The 19,165-nt window shown below is 44.7% G+C and overlaps 1 protein-coding gene across 1 annotated transcript in view; it reads right to left on the reverse strand.

The window, feature by feature from the left end:
• Positions 1 to 5,579: 5,579 nt before the first annotated feature.
• btbd8 (BTB domain containing 8) overlaps positions 5,580 to 19,165 on the reverse strand; it is an 87,840-nt gene continuing 74,254 nt past the window's right edge. The window contains exons 17-19 of the mRNA XM_084309314.1: positions 16,763 to 16,899; positions 8,524 to 10,464; positions 5,580 to 6,433 (exon numbers count right to left, since the gene is read on the reverse strand). Of these exons, the coding sequence (XP_084165440.1) occupies positions 5,922 to 6,433; positions 8,524 to 10,464; positions 16,763 to 16,899 (2,590 nt within the window). The 3' untranslated portion in view covers positions 5,580 to 5,921. The remainder of the gene's footprint in view (positions 6,434 to 8,523; positions 10,465 to 16,762; positions 16,900 to 19,165) is intronic.

The following is a 19,165-nucleotide window of genomic DNA, read 5'->3' on the forward strand; positions in this document are numbered from 1 at the left end:
AGCGCGCGCGGCAGCAATGCAGCATACTGGGATTGGGGAAGTTAGCACGCGCGTCCTGCTTGTTGCTAGTCACGTATGCTGCTGACGTTAGCGGCGGTATACAAATCTATCTAACTAAACATAATGGTGCTTCAAGGTCCAGCCCAGTACATCATAATTCATGTATTCATATGGTCTAGCCTAGGAGGGTAGGAAGTCAATATTTGTGAAGATAATTCTCTTGTCGAGGCAGAAAATAGAGAACGAAAACATGAATGACAGCATTAAGAATCTTGATTCAAGATGAAATGTGAAGCTCAGCTAGTCACTCTATGTGGTAAAATAGCAGCAGACTGATTGATTGATAACTTTATTAACAGATTGCAGAAAGGGTCCAATACAGTACAGCTCAATACACACAATTGTTAAGGAATGAATGAATGAAAACTTTATTTAACAGATTGCAGAATGGGTACAATACAGTACGGCTCAATACATACAATTGTTAAGGGGATGCAGACCTGAGAAAGACGTTTGTCTTGTTTCCATCAGGGTCCCCCATTTTCAATTCATATAGACATTTATGACATACACAACATACATGACATTTATGGCATAGGGACATATAGGTATTTAGTACTGATACATTTGTGACATAAACGGTATTCAAATATACAGTACTGTTACCCCTAGATCCTGACAGAGTATATACATATGATGGGGAGGGGACTGTACATTAGGAGGGGGTGGGTGGGTGGGAGAGAAATATACATACGGCGGGGAGGGAATATATACATGCGGTGGGGAGGAGACTGTCTATTAGGAGGTGGTGGGGGTTTTGGGCATTTACGGTGGCCAGTTTCGAATTGCAGCCTCCCGTAGGTGCTCTTTAAGAGCGGTTTTGAATGTGGGCAGGGATTCACATTCCTTACAGCTTTGGGTAGGGCGTTCCACATTGTTGTGGCATAATTGCGAAACGTGTTTAGTCCCTTGTTTGATCCGAATCTGGGTTTAACATGATTTGTTGAGCTTCCTCTGGTGTAGTGGTTGTGGTATTCACTGACCTTTGGGAAGTATTTTGACATGTACATGGGCACCCCGGTCGTATAGTGTATCTTGTAGACCAGGCCCATTGCAAGTTGCTGTACTCTGTCGTCTACTCTAAGCCATCCTAGGTTGTCAAAGTGGGCAGGGGTGAGGTGGGTTCTGGGGTTCAGGTCAAGTAGTAGTCTGACCAGTTTGTTTTGTGATGTTTGTAATTTTGTTTTAAGCGCCTTTGAGGTGCTTTGGTACCATGAGGTGCATGCATAGTCATAGTACCCTTGAATGAGTGCTCCTGCCAGAGTCTTCAGGGTATTCTTGTTTACCAGAGAGGAGATCCGGTACAAGAATCTAGTTCGTTGGATGCCATTTTGTCACAGGAAAGATTTGCCTCTAGGATGGAACCCAGGTAGGTAATTTCGTCTTTCCTTGTGACAATATTGTCACCCACTGTAACTGAGAAGCCGTCGGTCTTGCTGAGTTTGTTATTTGAACCGAAGAGAATGGACTCTGTTTTGACCATGTGTAATGATAGTTTGTTATCAGCGAGCCATATGCAGATTTGCCTAGTTCCGAGCTGAGGGTTTTTTCAACCTGCAACTTGTTCTTGTCAGAGACCAGCAGGGCTGAGTCGTCCGCAAACAGGAACAAGTTGCAGTCACAGGCTGACGACATGTCATTTGCATAAATTAGGAAGAGTAGCGGTCCTAGTATGCTTCCTTGTGGAACACCACAGCTCACTGTGAGGGGGGGGGGGGGGATAGAGTACCGTTTACCTCTACCATCTGTTCTCTCCCCTCCAGGTAGGATTGCATCCAGCTCACTGATAAGCTATCAAAACCAATTGCTTTTAGCTTGTCCATTAGAATGGAGTGATTGACAGTGTCGAAGGCCTTTTGTAGGTCCAGCATGACCATGCCGCAGTATTTGCCCGCGTCCACCTCTTGTTTGATGTGGTCGTTCAAATAGAGGAGGCATGTGTCAGTGGAGTGGGACGTTCTGAAGCCAGATTGGAATTCGTAGATTAGATTTTTTTCCGCCAGGTACTTTTCGACCTGTTCGTAGACTATTTTCTCCATGACTTTCGAGATGGAGGTAAGAATAGAAACAGGGCGGTAGTTGCCTGGGTCTAATTTGCTGCCCTTTTTGTGCAGATGGGTCACTCTCGCAATTTTGAAGTCCTTGGGGACGTGCCCCTGTTTTATAGAGGTTTATACAACGGCATGCACATTTCTCGATTCTGATTGGCTGAAACAGTCCATTTACACGTCTTTATTGGCAACAATCCACGGTCCTGGGCTCAGGACCCGCCCACAACCGAATCACATATCACTCCGCCGGCTCACTCCGGGAGAATGTTGATAGCGCCAGAATGTTGATAGCGCCATAACGACTAAATATGAAGCGATTCTGTCAAGGGGAATGTGTTAGTCCTTTAAACAATGTTGGATGATGTAATTGATGGGTCTTGAGTCAATCTAGAACAAAAGAAAAATCGCAGATTGATTGATTGATTAATTTTCAATTTCTTTTTCAATTTCTTTTTCTGCAGCCCTCACTCTCCCACTGTCCGACGCTGGCTCAGTCTCCACCCACCCCAAGCACACACACACACGCACACACACTCCTGTCTGCAACGTTACGCGGGGGATAGTCAGACTGAGAGAGAGCTGGGTGCTGCGCTGTTCTAAGTGAGCATGGCCTATTGAGTTGATTGATTTTTTGTACCCATTCCCCATTCCCAATTGATTATTGTACCCATTCTGCATCTGGTAATAATATGTTCAATCAATCATTCCAATAATACACAGTTGGATGTGTTAGTTAGTTGGATGCACTTCAAGCTGCTTCCACATGAGGCAACTTCTCTCAATCATTCCAATAATACACAGTTGGATGTGTTAGTTGGTTGGATGCACTTCAAGCTGCTTCCACATGGAGGCAACTTGTCTTTTTTGTAGTTGTGGGAACTACTTTTTCTGGCGGATGGTTTTTTCAATAAATCTTCGATTAATGTGTGTTTATTGTATAGCAATAAGGTTGGATGAATATGGCAGCTAAAAGCATTACACCACTTGCAGTCGTGATTTGTGAACAATAAACCATGCCTAGGGGGGTCTAACGACCCTCGGCTGCGCCTCGGGCCTAACGACCACCCCTAGGCATGGTTTATTGTTCACAAACCACTCCTGCGCATGATGTAATGCTTAATTATTATGTGTGTGATGACTGGGGTGATGGCGGCTGCTGCGTCTCTGAGGAATTTGGAGGGGATGTTGTCATGGCCAGTGGCCTTGTTAGGTTGGAGGGCGCTCAATTTTTTGAGTACCTCATCGGTTGTTACCATTTCAAGTTTGAAGTCGTCTTTGTGGACCCCTAGGTTTTTGTAGTATGCTACTATGTGTTCTACCCCATAATGCCCTGAGTGGGAGGGTAGTTTGTTTACCAGTGTTGTGGCTATGTTTGTGAAGAAGATGTTTAAGTAATTGGCTACATCCAGCTTGTCTGTGATGAGCGTGTTGTCCGTCTTTATGTTTATGTTTGAGAATCTGGTTTTAAGTTTTTTACTGCAGCCTAGTTGATTATTGAGTAATTTCCAAAGTTTGCGGGGTTTGTTTTTGTTTTCCTCAGTTTTGTCGTTGATGAAATTTCTTTTTGCGGTTCTGATCATGGTGTTTACGTCATTTCTTAGTCTGTTTCTTTGAATTTTTAGTTCAACCACGTGGGCTTGGAGTTCACTGTTTGAGCTTTTGGAAAGCTTTGTCTGACTTTTATGAAGTTCAGAGCATTTTTTGTCTCTGGTTTTCATAGCGGCCAGTATTTCAGTGTTCATCCATGGCTCAGCACGATTTTTAACCCTGGTGGTTCTTATGGGTGCCATGTTGTTGAGTATTGCTGTGAATTTGGTTTTGAATCCAAGCCATGTTTCTTCAACCTGTGTACCACTGAGTTCATCTGACCAGTCCAAGCTCCCCAGTTCTAGGTTAAAGGCCTCTCTAGAGTAAGTTTTGAGGTCTCTAGATGTGACTGTTTTGTGACAGCCGGCCTTCTGTTTTAGCTTTTTGCGGGTACAGAAAATCATATAATGATCACTTAACCCGCATGCTATCACCCCTTTATTGGAGATCATTGACTTGTCAGAGGTCAAAATGAGGTCAATGGTGGTTTGTGTCGAATCACATACCCTTGTGGGTTGGGTGATTAGCTGGCTGAAACCGCGCAGATCAGAAAATCTACTGAATGCCTTGAAGACTGGTGCTGCTTTACGCAGCATATCCGTGTTCCAGTCCCCAATAAGAATTTTGGGGACTGCAGAAGGGGATGCAGACCAGAGAAAGACTTTCGTCTTGTTTACATCAGGGTCCCCAATTTCAATTAATCAGGACATATATGACATACAGATACAGTACGAGACACAATCCAGTTTCCGATTCAAACCTGAATACAGCCCAAACTATTTATTTGACATTTTAAATCTAAAAAAGAATTCAACCCGACAAGTCAACTATATCTTACATCTGGAATCCGAGAATACATTATACTAACTGGACAAACAACTTTTTAGTGATGAATGCATTGAGTTTGAGTAGGCTACAGAATGCTCCCAAAGCATTGAAATAATAATGCCATCGCCTATATATTGTGTATAAAATACTTTAGAATTCTGAATGCAGGACTGCTACTTTTACTGTTCTATCAGGGGATTTCTAATTTTGCTCCATGCATCTTTTCAAAAACAGTAGCATGGCTCCAAAATGTACAGCTAATTTATTATAACAGTGTACTTCTTCCACCCCTGACACAAATGTTCGACTGTCCTTGACTGTAGGAATGACTTGCATTAGTAAATAAAACATTTTAAATCGAGTAGGCCACTCCTCTGAAGGACCATGTGAAGGTTTTAGCAAAGCCTGCTATTCAATACCCATTCTACTCTGCATATTACTATACAGTAATCATAAACTGTACACTTTGTGTAAACTGTAAACTTTGTGCATCTGTAAACGTCAAGACAGCTCCTCCGACTGCAGCTGTGATAAACACATGGCTATCTCTCCTCTGCTAAACTTTGATCACAGGTCAAGAAGGTTACACAAGTTCAAGGTCAGACCTGAATCCCACTCCCTTCTCGAGACTCCAGAATCTTCTGGAAGTTCACGTGTGGCCTGTGTGCCACCCTCATGTCAAAATTACCTCCCTGGACAAGGTCTTGTTACTATAAATAGCCCTATAAATATGTTTGACGATTTTGTCCTATAAAAAGCTGTACCCTAGTTTCATCAGTATGTGGCGATTGTACCATGAGTCACCTGCTCCTTGGAACCGGGGTATGTTTAATAATTTTTTTTACAGCCTTACACATGGGAGTAAGAACTGTAAGGCAACTACGAAATAAGTTAATCCAATAAATAAAAAAAAACTTAATTTACTCAGAAACACAAACCTTTATTATCGTCAACATCATGACACTAAATGCAAGCCAACAGGCCAACATATCTTGTTTTTTCTTTAGGAACTCCACACACTACCATTATTATTTGAGGAGTGCCATGAGAAAGAAATGTTTTTTATTTTCTTCTTTTCTAAAGCTTTGAAGCAACACCAAGTAAACAGTTCAACATATAAAAAATATCCACATGCACAACAGCCCATTTGTGTCTTGACACAGTCCAATAAGGACTTGGCTATGGGAAATGCAAATAAGCTGCTGCTGGAAAAGTCCAAAAACGCTGTTCAGAAAAAGCGAGATGTCAAACAAAGAGACTAAAGAGAGAGGTAGAGAGAGAGAGAGAGAAAGAGATAAGAAAGATACTATTTTAGGATAAGTTAAGACAATGATGTAGCCACTGTAAATGTTCAGAGGGAGAGTTGACGACCGCCTGGCAGTCTCCTCTGCGCAGTCAGTGGTGGGTCTCCAGCTCCACGATGGTCCACTCGCCCTGCGGAGATGCGGCGTCTTCCGGGGAGAAGCTGGTCACGGTGATGCTGGTGGTGGTGGAGTCCTCGATGGGCGAGATGAGCTCCGCCCAGCGCTTGAAGGTCTCCTTCTCGTGGGGCAAGAACGCCTGTGAGTCCAGGCAGTCACGCGACAGCGACAGCGTCTGTTTGATGAGATACTGGGCCAGGTTGAGCTCCTCCGGGACGGGGTTTATGATGCCCAGAGTGGACTCCTGGTCCGAGAGGAGCTGCTTGAGCAGGCTCCAGTCCCGCTCGGCGAACACACTGCTCACATCGTCGTCGTCGGCAAGCCCTCTCTGCTTGTCTTCGTCCCGCCGCTGCTCAGTGCTCCTGTCTTTGTCCAAGCAGTGCTCAAACGATTCTCCCACGTCCATCTCATAAATGGGAGAGAGGGCTTTGGATGGGCGACGGTCATGTGTGCAGGTTTGATCCAATCTGTCACAACCAATGTCCCCTAAAAACAATTGACAATACTGCAAAATGACAAAGTGATTCATTTCTCCATAGTTCTCCTTTTTCATTTCACACAGGTATTCTGAGGCTAGTCACCGTCCGTCACAACAAAACATACGAGTACTGAGATTTCACCCTTAATGCAACCATGTCCTTTACAGTATTACCCCACAGCAAAACCACCGTCTGGTTAATACAGTACATGAGTACAGTATGCGAAAACCGGTCACAATGAATGGTCAGTCAGGCTTATGACGTCGATACTGCATTTTGCTTAATTCCAAATGTCGCTGGTATCGAAGCGGGGAGGATGAGTTAGAAGGGTGAACAGCTGCCTTAAAGGTGATGCACAGAAGGATGCTTTTCTGAATGTGTCTCTTTTATCCACCACTGTCAAAAAGAAAGTAGTAAGCCATGCATTGCCAGCACCGGTCGACTTTGCGTAACTCATTAAGTTAAGCTAAAGTACCAGTGTGATATCTTAAGATTTACGTGCAGGTTCTTTTTTATTTTTATTTTTTAAACCAACAAACCCAAGGTACAGATTTTTTAAAATACTGTCACAAAAGAAAAACTAAATGCAAGCAACAATGATTTACTTGGCAACACACAGTAGGGTACATCACCGATTTTTCTTCTGACATTTTCTTGTGTTTAGGTAAACACAGTTACTTTCTATTTTCAAACAGTTTCAGTGTAAATGAGAGAAGCCCAGGGTGGCAAATGATGACGTGACTGATCACTATTTTCGGTGTTACTGTTGACTGCAGAAAAGTGATTTCAATGGGTTTGTTTACACTGGGATCGATCCCTTAGTAAACGGTGGGGGGTCTTTCTGCGTATGATGTGAAAAAAGAGAGACATGGCAGAACCAATGAAGCCTGTTCTAGGAACACGCTACGTACAGTACGTTACAGAGGCTACCGAGACTACACTAAATCTACCGAATGATAACACTACAAAATACTACTGAACATAGACTATCTAGATACACCGGTCTAATGAGGATGACAAACAGGTAATGGAATACAGAAAATGAAAGAAAAATAAATAAATACAAAAAAATATATATTTGGATGGAATAAGAGAATGACAAACAACAAATGATTTCTTAATTAGTAGCATGCGTGTTTCTACAGTGCAACAAACGGGTACAGTCGAGGACCAAACAAAAGAAGAAAGAAAAGAACATCAAGCAGAGATAATAGGGGAAAGGGTTCTTGGTATAAAACTCCTTTCTCACAAGCAGTCTAGTCAAAGTGGCAGTTTAGTGTGGTCCATCTTTTTATAATATTTAATATTTAAGCTCAATATCAACTTGCCACTCACTGTACATAAGTTTATAACTGGATTTCATAATAGAAATCATTGGTTGCTTGTCAGTTGCGTAAACACAAATTTCAAAGGTTATCATTCTGCTACGGCCTAGAAGGCCGAAAAGCGTTAAAATTTCATGGCATAATGTAAACAAATTAAAATAATTGAAAGGTTGCATTTTTTTATGTACATCAAAGTGCATTGGTACGACTATGTCACAAGCCTTGTCACAAGGCAGATACTTTTAACCAGCACATGGTGTCGCTTTTGACAAATACAATTCTATGATCAGTCTTGTTGAAATTAACATTTATTTTTTCCCTTTTCTATGTAAACTGAGCCATCAAAGTCTAAATGCCTCTGATTAAAGGTAGTACAGTTGTTAAATATGCACACTTTAGCATTTTGATGATACCAATCTCCATCTTTAAAAGGATATTGGTGTTGCAAATTCAAATCCTGAACAGGTGCAAAGACAATGTTTTGAAGATGAAAACAAGCTTTTAGCTATGGCCAGCATCATAGATGACCACTTTGATTCAATTTGAATTTGAACTGGTAGTAAGAACTAGTTATTTAACTAGTAATCTTAATAATATCCTTTTTTTCTCTGAAGGAGGGGATAGTTATGCATTGGAGGTAAAGTCTGGGCATCAGACAAGGGAGATTGCATCTTGCAGGGGGTGAGCAATACCTTCATTGATGGAGTTTGGGGAGGGAGGATGAGTTTGACTTGAGGGGGGGGGTCTAGAAGGTCCATAGATCATACATTACCTGCTGGGGATTGTGCAGTTTGTACAGGAGAGTCCCCTGCCAGCTGAGGCTCATTTAAGTCTAGGTGTAAATCAGCTCTCTTGCTGTCCGAAGGCTTGGCTGTGTTTTTGCACAGTCCTCCATTGCTGTACTGCTCAGTGTGGCTGAGGTCCAGATGGCACGGTCGCTCCTGGGGAGGCAGGTCTACAGTGTCGGGGTCCGAGGTTGGGCCACCGGACTCTTCTTCATCCACCCGACGGGACTTAAGCTCCCCTTCTTGTACAGGGTCCTGGATCTCTGTGAGGAATACGATGGATTCCCCGCCTGGTTCGTTGGTGTGCTGTTGCTGCTTCAGTGCAGGGTCCTCAGGATGTCCAGACAGGTGATTCTGTTGTCCTGTGGGGGGATCGGAGTTGACCTGACAAGCCGCAGAGTCACTCTCGAAGACGTCACAGGGTGTGGCGCCATCATCATCCTCGTGCTGTTGGGGTGGAGTTTGGACACCGCCGTCCTCTGAGCCCAGCTCCTCACACTCGTCAACAGAGAGCAACACAGATCGACGGAAGTTAGAGGCCGACTGGTAGTCGGTCTGCTCGTTGGCCTGCTCACCCCCATCGTCATCAAAAGCCAGGTTGATAATGCCCTGAAAGTGTGGAGAGGGCTCAGCGGGCACCAGTGGGACCTGTCCCGGGAGGACCTCAACTTCTGACCTCTCGTCCTCAGTCTCCTCCTCTTCTTCCTCCTCCTCCCCCTCTTCCTCAGAGGAGAAGAGCTGGTGGTCGGGGACGCTCTTCGTGGTGACTGAGGCCTCCACCTCCGATGGCTCCTCCTCCACGGGCATCTCGTCTCTGTGCAGCCAGGAACGAGGACGTCGTCTCACCCCTTCCTCCTCACTAGTCGTCTCCGCCTCTCGTCCGCGGAGCCGCACTTCCACTCGCAGCCCGGCCCCACCCTCGTACATCTTCAGCTCCTCCGGGGTGCTGGTGTCGCTGCTGCTGCGGCCCAGGAAGTCGTGGCAGCGCATGGTGCCGCACTTCGACACGCCCCTGTCGTTGGAGCAGTCGTCGTCTTGCGAGCCTCCCGCGTCATAGTCCTCTGAGCGCGGCTTGATGTCGTCGGAGGAAGTGGTGTTGCTACCGGTCTCTGACTCCGGACTGACCTGATGGTGGGTGCCACTCCAAGAGTCTTCCAAAGGGGTGTTCCCAGTGCTTCCCAGGCTGCAAGGAGTGTCTAGGGGGAGTTCAGTGTCTTTGGGGAAGCTCAGCTCATGTACCTGCCCTGTACTGAGGTAAGCGGGAACGGCGGAGCCTGGGGTGTGTTTCCCTTTGCTCCCCTCAACAGAGTCGACGTGGGGGATGTTGTTGGTTGCTGGTGGCGGACCGGATTTGGCTAATGCCCTGGCGGTTTTACCTGGTTCGGTTTTGGTCTTTCGAGGACTCCGATTGGGGATTGAGTTCAGGGGAAGGCAGAGTGAATCCCCTCCAGCGTGACCTGGAGGCTGAGGACTGGATTTGTGGTCAGAGGACACCGGTTCTGTTGAACCTTCCTGGTGTTCTGCGACGGCAGCACTGCTAGGAGGAGAAACCTCACCTTTAGGGTCTCTGTGTTTATCATTTACCGTCTCTTTTCCTTTAGTGCCCGCTTTTTTTGAGGCAACGGTTGCAGAGTTCTTAATGGCTCCTCCCGACTTTGGCGAGCCTTTCTCCGTAGATGATTCGGTGGTACTTTTCTGCTTAGGTCCCAGTTTCGCTTGCGGAGACTGCTTGGAGGGCACAGAGCTCGTTTTCACTGGTTTAGCGCTAGACTTTGCCGGAGCTGCAGTCACAGGAGTGGGTTTTGTGATCTTCTTCTTAGCCGCTTCACTTGCCGTTTTGTCAGCTGCCAATTTGGACCCGTCCTTGCCGTCTTCTTTCCTGAGGGAGGCGGATTTCTTCAAGGATGATCCAGGACGAGATACTACACCTGGAAGGAAAACAACAAAGCAAGCGTAATATGTCAATACACCACAGTGTACTGATGAAAATGGTAGTATATATTCTGTATACTAAATGGTAAATGGCTGCATTTATATGCATTTATAATCTTTTCCAAAGCGCTTTACAATTTGTTCCTCACATTTGACCCATTCACTCACACACCGATGGCGGAGGCAACCATGCAAGGTGCCAACCTGCTCATCAGGAGCAATTAGGGGTTAAGTGTCTTGCTCAAGGACTCTTCGACACGCTGCCCGGGAGGAGCGGGAATCGAACCGGGAACCTCCGGATTACCAGACGACTGCTCTACCTACCGAGCCACTGTCGCCCTACTACCTACCATGCCTATAGTTCGACATGGTTTAACGAACAATACCACTTACCCTTAGCTGCCTTATTGTTCACAATTTGTAAGTCGCTTTGGATAAAAGCATCAGCTAAATGACTAAATGTAAATAGGGATACAGCGATAATATATGGGCATGGGAGAATTTCCCCAATACTGAAATCCAATGCAGAGAACCATGAGAAATGAGCAACAAATCAAAGCAAGCCCACTTGATTTGACTAGTTTTTGACACATGGAAGGATAATGGATTTCTCAAAAATGGGGGAAATGGATTGTATCTCAATAATTTCTGTCCCCAAATTAATGATAGAAATCTAAATTGTTCAGTAAAAGTGATCACTGGATCAGATCGGTACTCTGTTTTAAGCCGACGATACGCAGACAACTACATGCTGTTTACTTGCAGTTGCGGGTTACAGATGATGCCGCTTCTACTCTTCAGACATGTCTCTTATTCCACCGGGCGTTATATACCATGCACTTCAGATTCAACTCAGTTGCAGATAACCCACGTTGCATGTAAAAGTTGCTTGTGTAATGCCTGCCTTCACATTTATCACTCCGAATTGACCTATTCCAAACCCTGCCCTCTATTCTTGATCCTCCAATCACAACTGTTGCTCTCAACAACTGGTGATTGGAGGTTCAAGATGAGAGGGCGGGGTTTGGGATAGGTCCATTGGTATCAGGTGGTAACGGTGCATCCCGAGATAGAAATGTGACTATGCCGACTGTAGGGCTGACCTTCGAATTTTTTGGAATTAGAAGCTTCGGGGCCGAGATTCGATTTTAATTCGAAGCTTTCGAGATATAAAAAAGATTTAATGTTGTGGGACTTGTATAGCTCTTTGTTCAACTTTGTCAGTGCTGTAAAGTTTAAACCTTTTAAAATCTTAGACAAACAAAACAATTTGCTTTCATGAAATATTGCAAGCCGTCATGAGGCTTTATAAAAGCAGCACAATGAACACAAATCTGTCAGTGCCAAGATGGACCTCATCTTAAATAACAAACAGCATTGCTTGTTGTAGTTAACAAATAGAGGCAGAGTTGATTTTGCACACCAAAAAAATTAATAATAAAAAAAGAATAATCAAATTTTATTTTCATATTCAAATCCCATGCCCATCGAACAAAGCTTTGAAGTATTTAAGACAGCCCTAGCCGACGGTGTTAACCTCTTAACTCATTCAGCACCGCGGGCCACGTAGCATCTTTGTTCCTACTGTGCCACCGCTCTAAGATAGGAATGCGTGGCAGTGTTTGCAGGGCTATATCTATATTCTAATCTATATTATAGCTATGGATACAATACTATGGCTCATTTTACATCAACTATCCATCGTTCAATATGTGAAAAAGAAAAAAAATGTTTATGTATACGTTCACATGTTATACCATGGTGAATATAAGTACAGGTATAGTTTCAGAGTGATCCTGGCTAATTCCATAAAACGGCGCTATGGAGGAATACGTGAATTTTACTAAAAGCGTTGGCGTTGCTCGCCTGGACACGCTACTATTTCCAAATCAAATGTATATAATAGGTATTATGTTTCATCATGAATGCATGAAAGGGGGGGGGGGGGTAGTTTTTTTATGCTTTGATCGTTCTGGAGTACGTTACACATGGTTGTTGCGATTGTTGTGAAATCATGGTTGGATCAAAGCAGGATTGATGTCATATAGTCCTTACCTTCACTAGGAGGTACCCCAAAAAGAATATCCCAATTGTCTGATCGCGATTTACAGTATTGGTGTCCATCGTGTCGCCAACATAATCCACCACAACACATGAATCGGGGGCATTGGACACGTTTCAATTAGGGATGCCCCGATCACGTTTTTTTGCCACCGATACCGATCACCGATCGTTGAGCCATATCGGCCAATACTGATCGTTTTTGGTTTTATAAAAAAAAAAAAAAAAAAAATATTATTATAATTATTTTTTTTATAAAATATATATATTATATAATTATTCTTGTAGTTGTATTATCTGCGAGACATCGCCACCACGCAACAAGTCAAAATGCTCGCTATCTGCAAACAGCTCCACTGTCTGTGTGTATACTCTGCTTTGGTCAAATCACACAGGGTGAGCAGCTTTAAGTACCTGGGGGTCCACATCTCAGAGGATCTGACATGGTCAACACACAGACACAGTCGTAAAAAAGGAGAAGCAGCGCCTCTACCACCTGAGACAGTTAAGGAAGTTCAGAGTATCTGGGAAGATACTCCAGTCCTTCTACTCCGGAGCTGTAGAGAGCATCTTGACTGGAAACATCACTGCCTGGTATGGAAACAGCACGGTACAGGACAAGAAGGCCCTACAGAGAGTGGTGCACTCAGCCGAGCGTACCACGGGTATTGCACTACCGCCCCTGCAGGTTCTATACAACAAGAGGTGCAAATCCAGAGCCTGCAGAATAATGAAAGACCCTCACCACCCCAATAACAGCCTGTTCCAGCTGCTGAGGTCAGGCAGACGCCTGCGAACCCCAGCTACTAGGACAGAGAGGCTTCGGCTCAGCTTCTTCCCCCAGGCCATCAGAGCCTTGAACACTGAACACTGAGTGCCACAGAACACTGAACTCTCCACACACAAGCACACACACGACACGCACGCTGTACACGCTCGCACACTAGCAGCCACTTTAACATGAGCAAGCACACACTCATGCTGCACACGCCCACACTTATGGCCACAAAGGAAAGGTCACTTTAAAAATAGTATAGCAACAGTAACAGTGTATTGCACTACCAAAGGACCTAGCATGTCCTTCATGCTCTGTAAATAACTATGTACAAATACCGAGATGCCCCACTATGTTACCTGTTTATTGCACAATGTTGTTTTATTGGATTCTATTATATGTTGTACTACTGTATTGCACATCGTTGCGGGCAAGACCACCCGCATTTCATTGTATACTTGTATGCCGTGACAAATAAAACTCTTGACTCTTGACTTGACATTCAGCATGCCCTCAGCGTCCCCAGTCAGAGCGATAGTTCAACTTGACTAACAGGGTCTGAAACATATAAGATGTTCACAGTGTTGTTATGAAGCATGATAGCTAATTAGCCAACAGCTGCAAAAACGAATAATGTCAATTATGTTATAAGACATTGATATCAGGAGCTATCTGTAGCTACTGCTAGCCGGCTAGATACCGTTAGACAATGCATCATGTATTAAACTAAAGTGAACTATTTAGTTTACTGGGTCATTTCGTTTAAACAGTGACAGCTAACGGAGCTGCTCATGCAGACTATTGCCGGAGCTTGTTGACATGAGGAGTCTGGGAGGGGGAGGAGGGGCAGTGCGCTGCAGCAGCAGCAGCTGTGTGCCTGAGAGAGAAGTCAGCGAGTGAGAACTCCGCTGAGAATTGGATCATGTTTTCCGTGCGTCTTCGATCGGTTTTCACGATCTGCGAAAATAAAGCATTATCGGAATTCACAATCTCATATTTATACTGATTATCGGCCGATACCGATCGCTGGCCAATCGATCGGGACATCCCTAGTTTCAATGCCATCGAGTGAACCGCTAGACTCGCCTGACCAAAAAAACTGCACCCGGAGTGAATTAAACGCAACACCGGGCGGTCAGGTGGCGTAGCGGAGATTGCGTTCGTCACCAACGCTGGAGACGCTGGGTTCGCGTGTTCGAATCCAGCTCCCGGCGTTGTCACCAGCTTGGCTGGCCGTTCACACTAATACAATTGGCAGTATTAGGGGGTGGGGAAAGCTGGCGGGTGGGTCCTGGGCGTTGTGGACAGCGACCCCTACAGTTCGGTCGGGGCGCCTGCTCAGCGAGGGTAGGATCTGGAGAGAGGTAGTGCGGCCTCCCACACGTTACACTCTCCCAGTGAGAATCTGCGCGGCCAGGCTGGCTGCCGACTGGCTGCACATGCGTCGGAGGAAAGCATGTGACAGTCTCCGGCCTCTCGGACCAACAGTAGGGGAAAGTGCGCAACAACCAGGAAGGGGGTTGGGAATTGGCATAACGACTAACAGTGGGATGGGAGAAAAATCGGAAAAAGGAGGGGGAAAAAGAAATAAAAAAGAATAAAAAAAAAACGTAACACCGGGTGTGAAAAAAAAGTTTCGAAGGGTGGGCGATACTGCCTCCTATCAGGATGCGGCCAGTATTGCACTCTAGCGATCTCAGAGTGGTTCCCTATGGTAACCCCGAGGTCCGTGTGAGAGAAATGAATACAAATATTGAATAAAAGAAATAACGATGAAAACCCAACTCGGGTCTGGTGCTGAACGGTTGGCGAGTTAACCCGACTATCCTCGGGTCTGGCGCTGATTGAGTTAACAGGAGGGCAGAAAAGTGGCAATTTTCTTAAACTTGAGGACTGAGGACTGCATACTTTGAAAAGCTTAGTTTAATACTTTATAATTATAGCACATGCATAAAGGCCTCTACATGCTACAGCAAATTCAAAGCAACTTCAACACAACATCGGCGCGATTTCAGCGCGCTTGTTGCAGACAGTCTTGTAGACTGTGTTGCTTGGGCGTTGCGTACCTGTGTCCAAAATCTAATCTAAAGACCCGTTGCGTTGGTATTGCGTAGCAGTGATTGGTTGGTAGTGAATGGGGGCGGGGCTGTCTGTCACTTCTAGTGTTCCTGGCTCGAGACCAAAAGAAAACTTTCTGACAGGAGCTCGAGACCAAAAGAAAACTTTCTGACAGGAGCTCGATAGCTAGTGTATTGTTTCATTACACTTGTTTAATTGTTTGTTTAAAATGAATCAAATGCAGGAACGTATTGCAGAGGAGGTCCGAAAGTACCAACATTTATATAATAGCGGGTCTAAAGACTACAAGGATAGCATTATGACGATGAATTCGTGGAAGGAGATTGGGGAAACAATGGGGATGGACTGGGTTGATATTACACTATATACAAGAACACAAGCGAAAACAAACATAAACAGGGCTATTATTATACTAACGATGTATGGTTGAGAAGGGAAATCCGTTTGTAATGGCTAGAGTGCGCACCTTCGGCTGCCCAAAGTATTCAGGCGGGCTGGGCGCGCTCGAGCCGCACATCCGGGGTACATTTTGTTGCATCATAGGCTGCGCGTTGATTTTGCAGAAGCATAAAGGTAATGTGTCTGCAACACCGTTGCTTTGTCGATGTTGTGTTGAAGTTGCTTTGAATTTGCTGTAGCATGTAGAGGCCTTAAGCCTGGTCTCTTTTGAAAGATAGCATTATGAAGTTACTAATGCAAAAAAAAACTTTTAGTGCTAATGAAATAGAGTAACATAGGTCTGAACTTGAGTTGAACTTGAACTTGTGTACTCACATTTTTCTGTAGTGGTTGTAATATCCCCCCCCCAAAAATATAAGCTGAAAAACACCACGGATCCATAGCCTGAAGTCTTATGTAGTACAGGTCCAAATAAAAAAAGAATCTGTTCAGAAATGTGTCTTTTAGAGAGATCCGGGAAAACCGCGTGTCAAAAAAAAGCTCTCCAGTATTCCATTTCCTCGTCCATTCATTCGGAATCTATTTCACTTCTGGTTTTCGCTCATCACCTTTCACCTAGATCCCTTATTTGCACCCCCACACCTGGAGTATCATTGGAAAGCTACACTCATTGGCTACAACGCTGACCAAGATGATTGGCAGTTCTGGAGCCTCTGGAGTCCGGGGTGGTAATCTGACGCGCATGCATAAAAAGTAGCACGCCTGACATATCGTCATCAAACTCGAGAACCGAGGCCCGGTTTTGGTCGAGTGAGGTGGCGTTCGAACGGCAATAAATAGAGCTTTAATTTGGTAATTTATATGTTCTGCGAAAAATGCAGCCGCGAGACGCTCGCAAAGTGCCATGACTTTCGTCTGTTCCGCCGGCGGGTATGCCGGGTCCTATACGACCCAGTGCGCGTTAAGAGGTTAAATCTCACCATTGTTTTCGGCTGAAGTCGCTGTTGTGCTTCTTCCCTTTGTTTCTGCTCTGGGAGCCGTCGCTCCACCCGGTGTTTTTGCTGCTACGCCCGGCTTCGTTTTACTGCTCTCTCTCACACTTGGCTTATTGATGGGGCTGTGATGGAGAACAACAGAAGAAGACGATCAAAACCATACAAATAATAATAATAATTTGTGGCCACAAAATACTATCAAGTCAAGTCAAGTCAAGTCAAGTCAAGTCAAGTCAAGTCAAGTCAAGTCAAGTCAAGTCAATTTGATTTATATAGCACATTTCTAAGCAGCGGCAGCTTCACAGGCAGGTTGATAAAAGACAAAAATATAACGATGCAAGATACAAAATTTAAAACACAGTAAAACAATGAATGTAATAAAAACAGGTAGGACACAGTAAAGCAAAGAAGATACAAATGGGCCAGGGGTCTAGTGGTGATTAAGTGGGGGGGAAGGCCAGGGAGAACAAGTAGGTTTTTAAAAGTGATTTAAAAACCTGCAAGGTCTGGGCGGCCCGTATATTGAGGGGGAGGCTGTTCCACAGTCTAGGCGCTGCGGCGGAGAAGGCTCTGTCTCCCCTAGTCTTGAGCCTAGTTCTAGGCACGACCAATAGCAGCTGGTCGGCTGATCTAAGGGATCTGTGGGGGGTGTGGCGGTGCAGGAGCTCAGATAGATATGGAGGAGCCGTGCCATTGAGTGATTTAAACACATTTAGGGCTAGTTTAAAATCTATCCTAAAGCGAACAGGCAGCCAGTGGAGCGAGGCCAGAACTGGGCTGATGTGCTCATGTTTTTTGTTTTGGTGAGAAGGCGCGCGGCTGGATTCTGCACCAGCTGTAGGCGGCGGGGCGAGTGGTGACAACGACATGTATCAGGACAGAGAGACTTAAGACTTATTTGCCATCTACCCTGGAGTTAGACAAGCAGATTACATACCCTTTTCTTAAAGGGGAACTATTTGACTATTTCTTTCACTATTTGGGCACTTTTACACAATTCCTGTGTGTCTATGGAACACCTCTGTAATTTTTATTTTTTTTTATTCATCGTTTTGTATTTCTAATCAAGTCCTCAAAAACAGCATTTTTCTACCTCAAGATCTCGAGTCGTTTTGAGCCTGGGCTCCAACCACTGTGTGCAGCTCATCATGTACCTGATGCCACACAGCCACATTATCATGCAGCGGTGTCTCTCTGACATCACAAATCAGCACATTTTCAGATGACTCAGTTCAGTGAGGGTGAATATTGTGAGAGGAGAATTGGAAGAATGCGCCAATATGAGAATTAGAGACATAGATCATATTAATATAAGTTCACATAGCTAGGAAACAATGCTAAACACTCAAAAAGGCCATTTATAAGATAGTTCCCCTTTAAATGTTACTTGTCCTTTCGGACAAGTTATGTTTTTGTAGGTTTTTATTGATTTTTGCTACCGGGCAGTCCGGTAGAGAGAGAGAGAGAGAGAGGAGGAATGGGAGATAGAGCGGGGAAGACATTCGGCAAAGATCACCGGGTCCGGGAGTCGAACCCGGGTCGGCCGTGTTGCACCGTAGTGCTGTATGCGGTGCGCCACATACCCTTTTCTTCTCTGTGCATGCATTAGGCTTAGGGGGGGGGGGAGAATTATAATAATTAGACATTTTCGTTTTCTAAGCAGATATATATTTTTTGCCGAACCACTGCTGCCTGGGCGCAGTGATTTTATCACCTCAAAAAGGAACAGGGGTTTTGAGGTGATGAAATCACTGCGCCCAGGCAGCAGTGGTTCGGCAAAAAGAATTTCCGACTATATATCTGCTTAGAAAAAACGAAAATGTCTAATTATTTTTTTCTTCTTCTCCACGTGGTAAATACACAGGTCACAACATGTTTACAGGAAGATTTTGGAGTTGTATTTGGAGTGTATTTCGTGACTGTATAGGGAACTAGGCTACACTGGCACACCGGCTACTTCCAGTGAATGACGCTAAGCTAGGCTAACGGTGCGGCTGTTCCCTAAGCCTAATGCATGCACAGAGAAGAAAAGGGTACGCAATCTGCTTGTCTAACTCCAGGGTAGATGGCAAATAGTTGGCGTGTTCCTTTAACATTGTCACTAAATATACTATCTGGACAAAGAGACTTTCCGTCGGAAACAGCTTGAGAGAGGTGCAACCTTGAAATAGTAGACACTGTGGGTAGGAGGATGGAATGTCAGAGGAATGTTAAATTTGTCCTTCATGTTGGAAGAAACAACGGTTGCTATGTGCGGATATATATGAGAAACAACATAATGTAATAATTTGGTCTTATTATTACTGGATCTTGTATTATTACTGGAACAATAATATCATGCTCTTCCAATGTTTTACCTCCTCTACCACTGCACATATTAGGCATTGT

This window comes from Notolepis coatsorum (assembly GCF_963971535.1).
Source record: "Notolepis coatsorum genome assembly, chromosome: 2".
Classification (NCBI taxonomy): Eukaryota; Metazoa; Chordata; class Actinopteri; order Aulopiformes; family Paralepididae; genus Notolepis; species Notolepis coatsorum.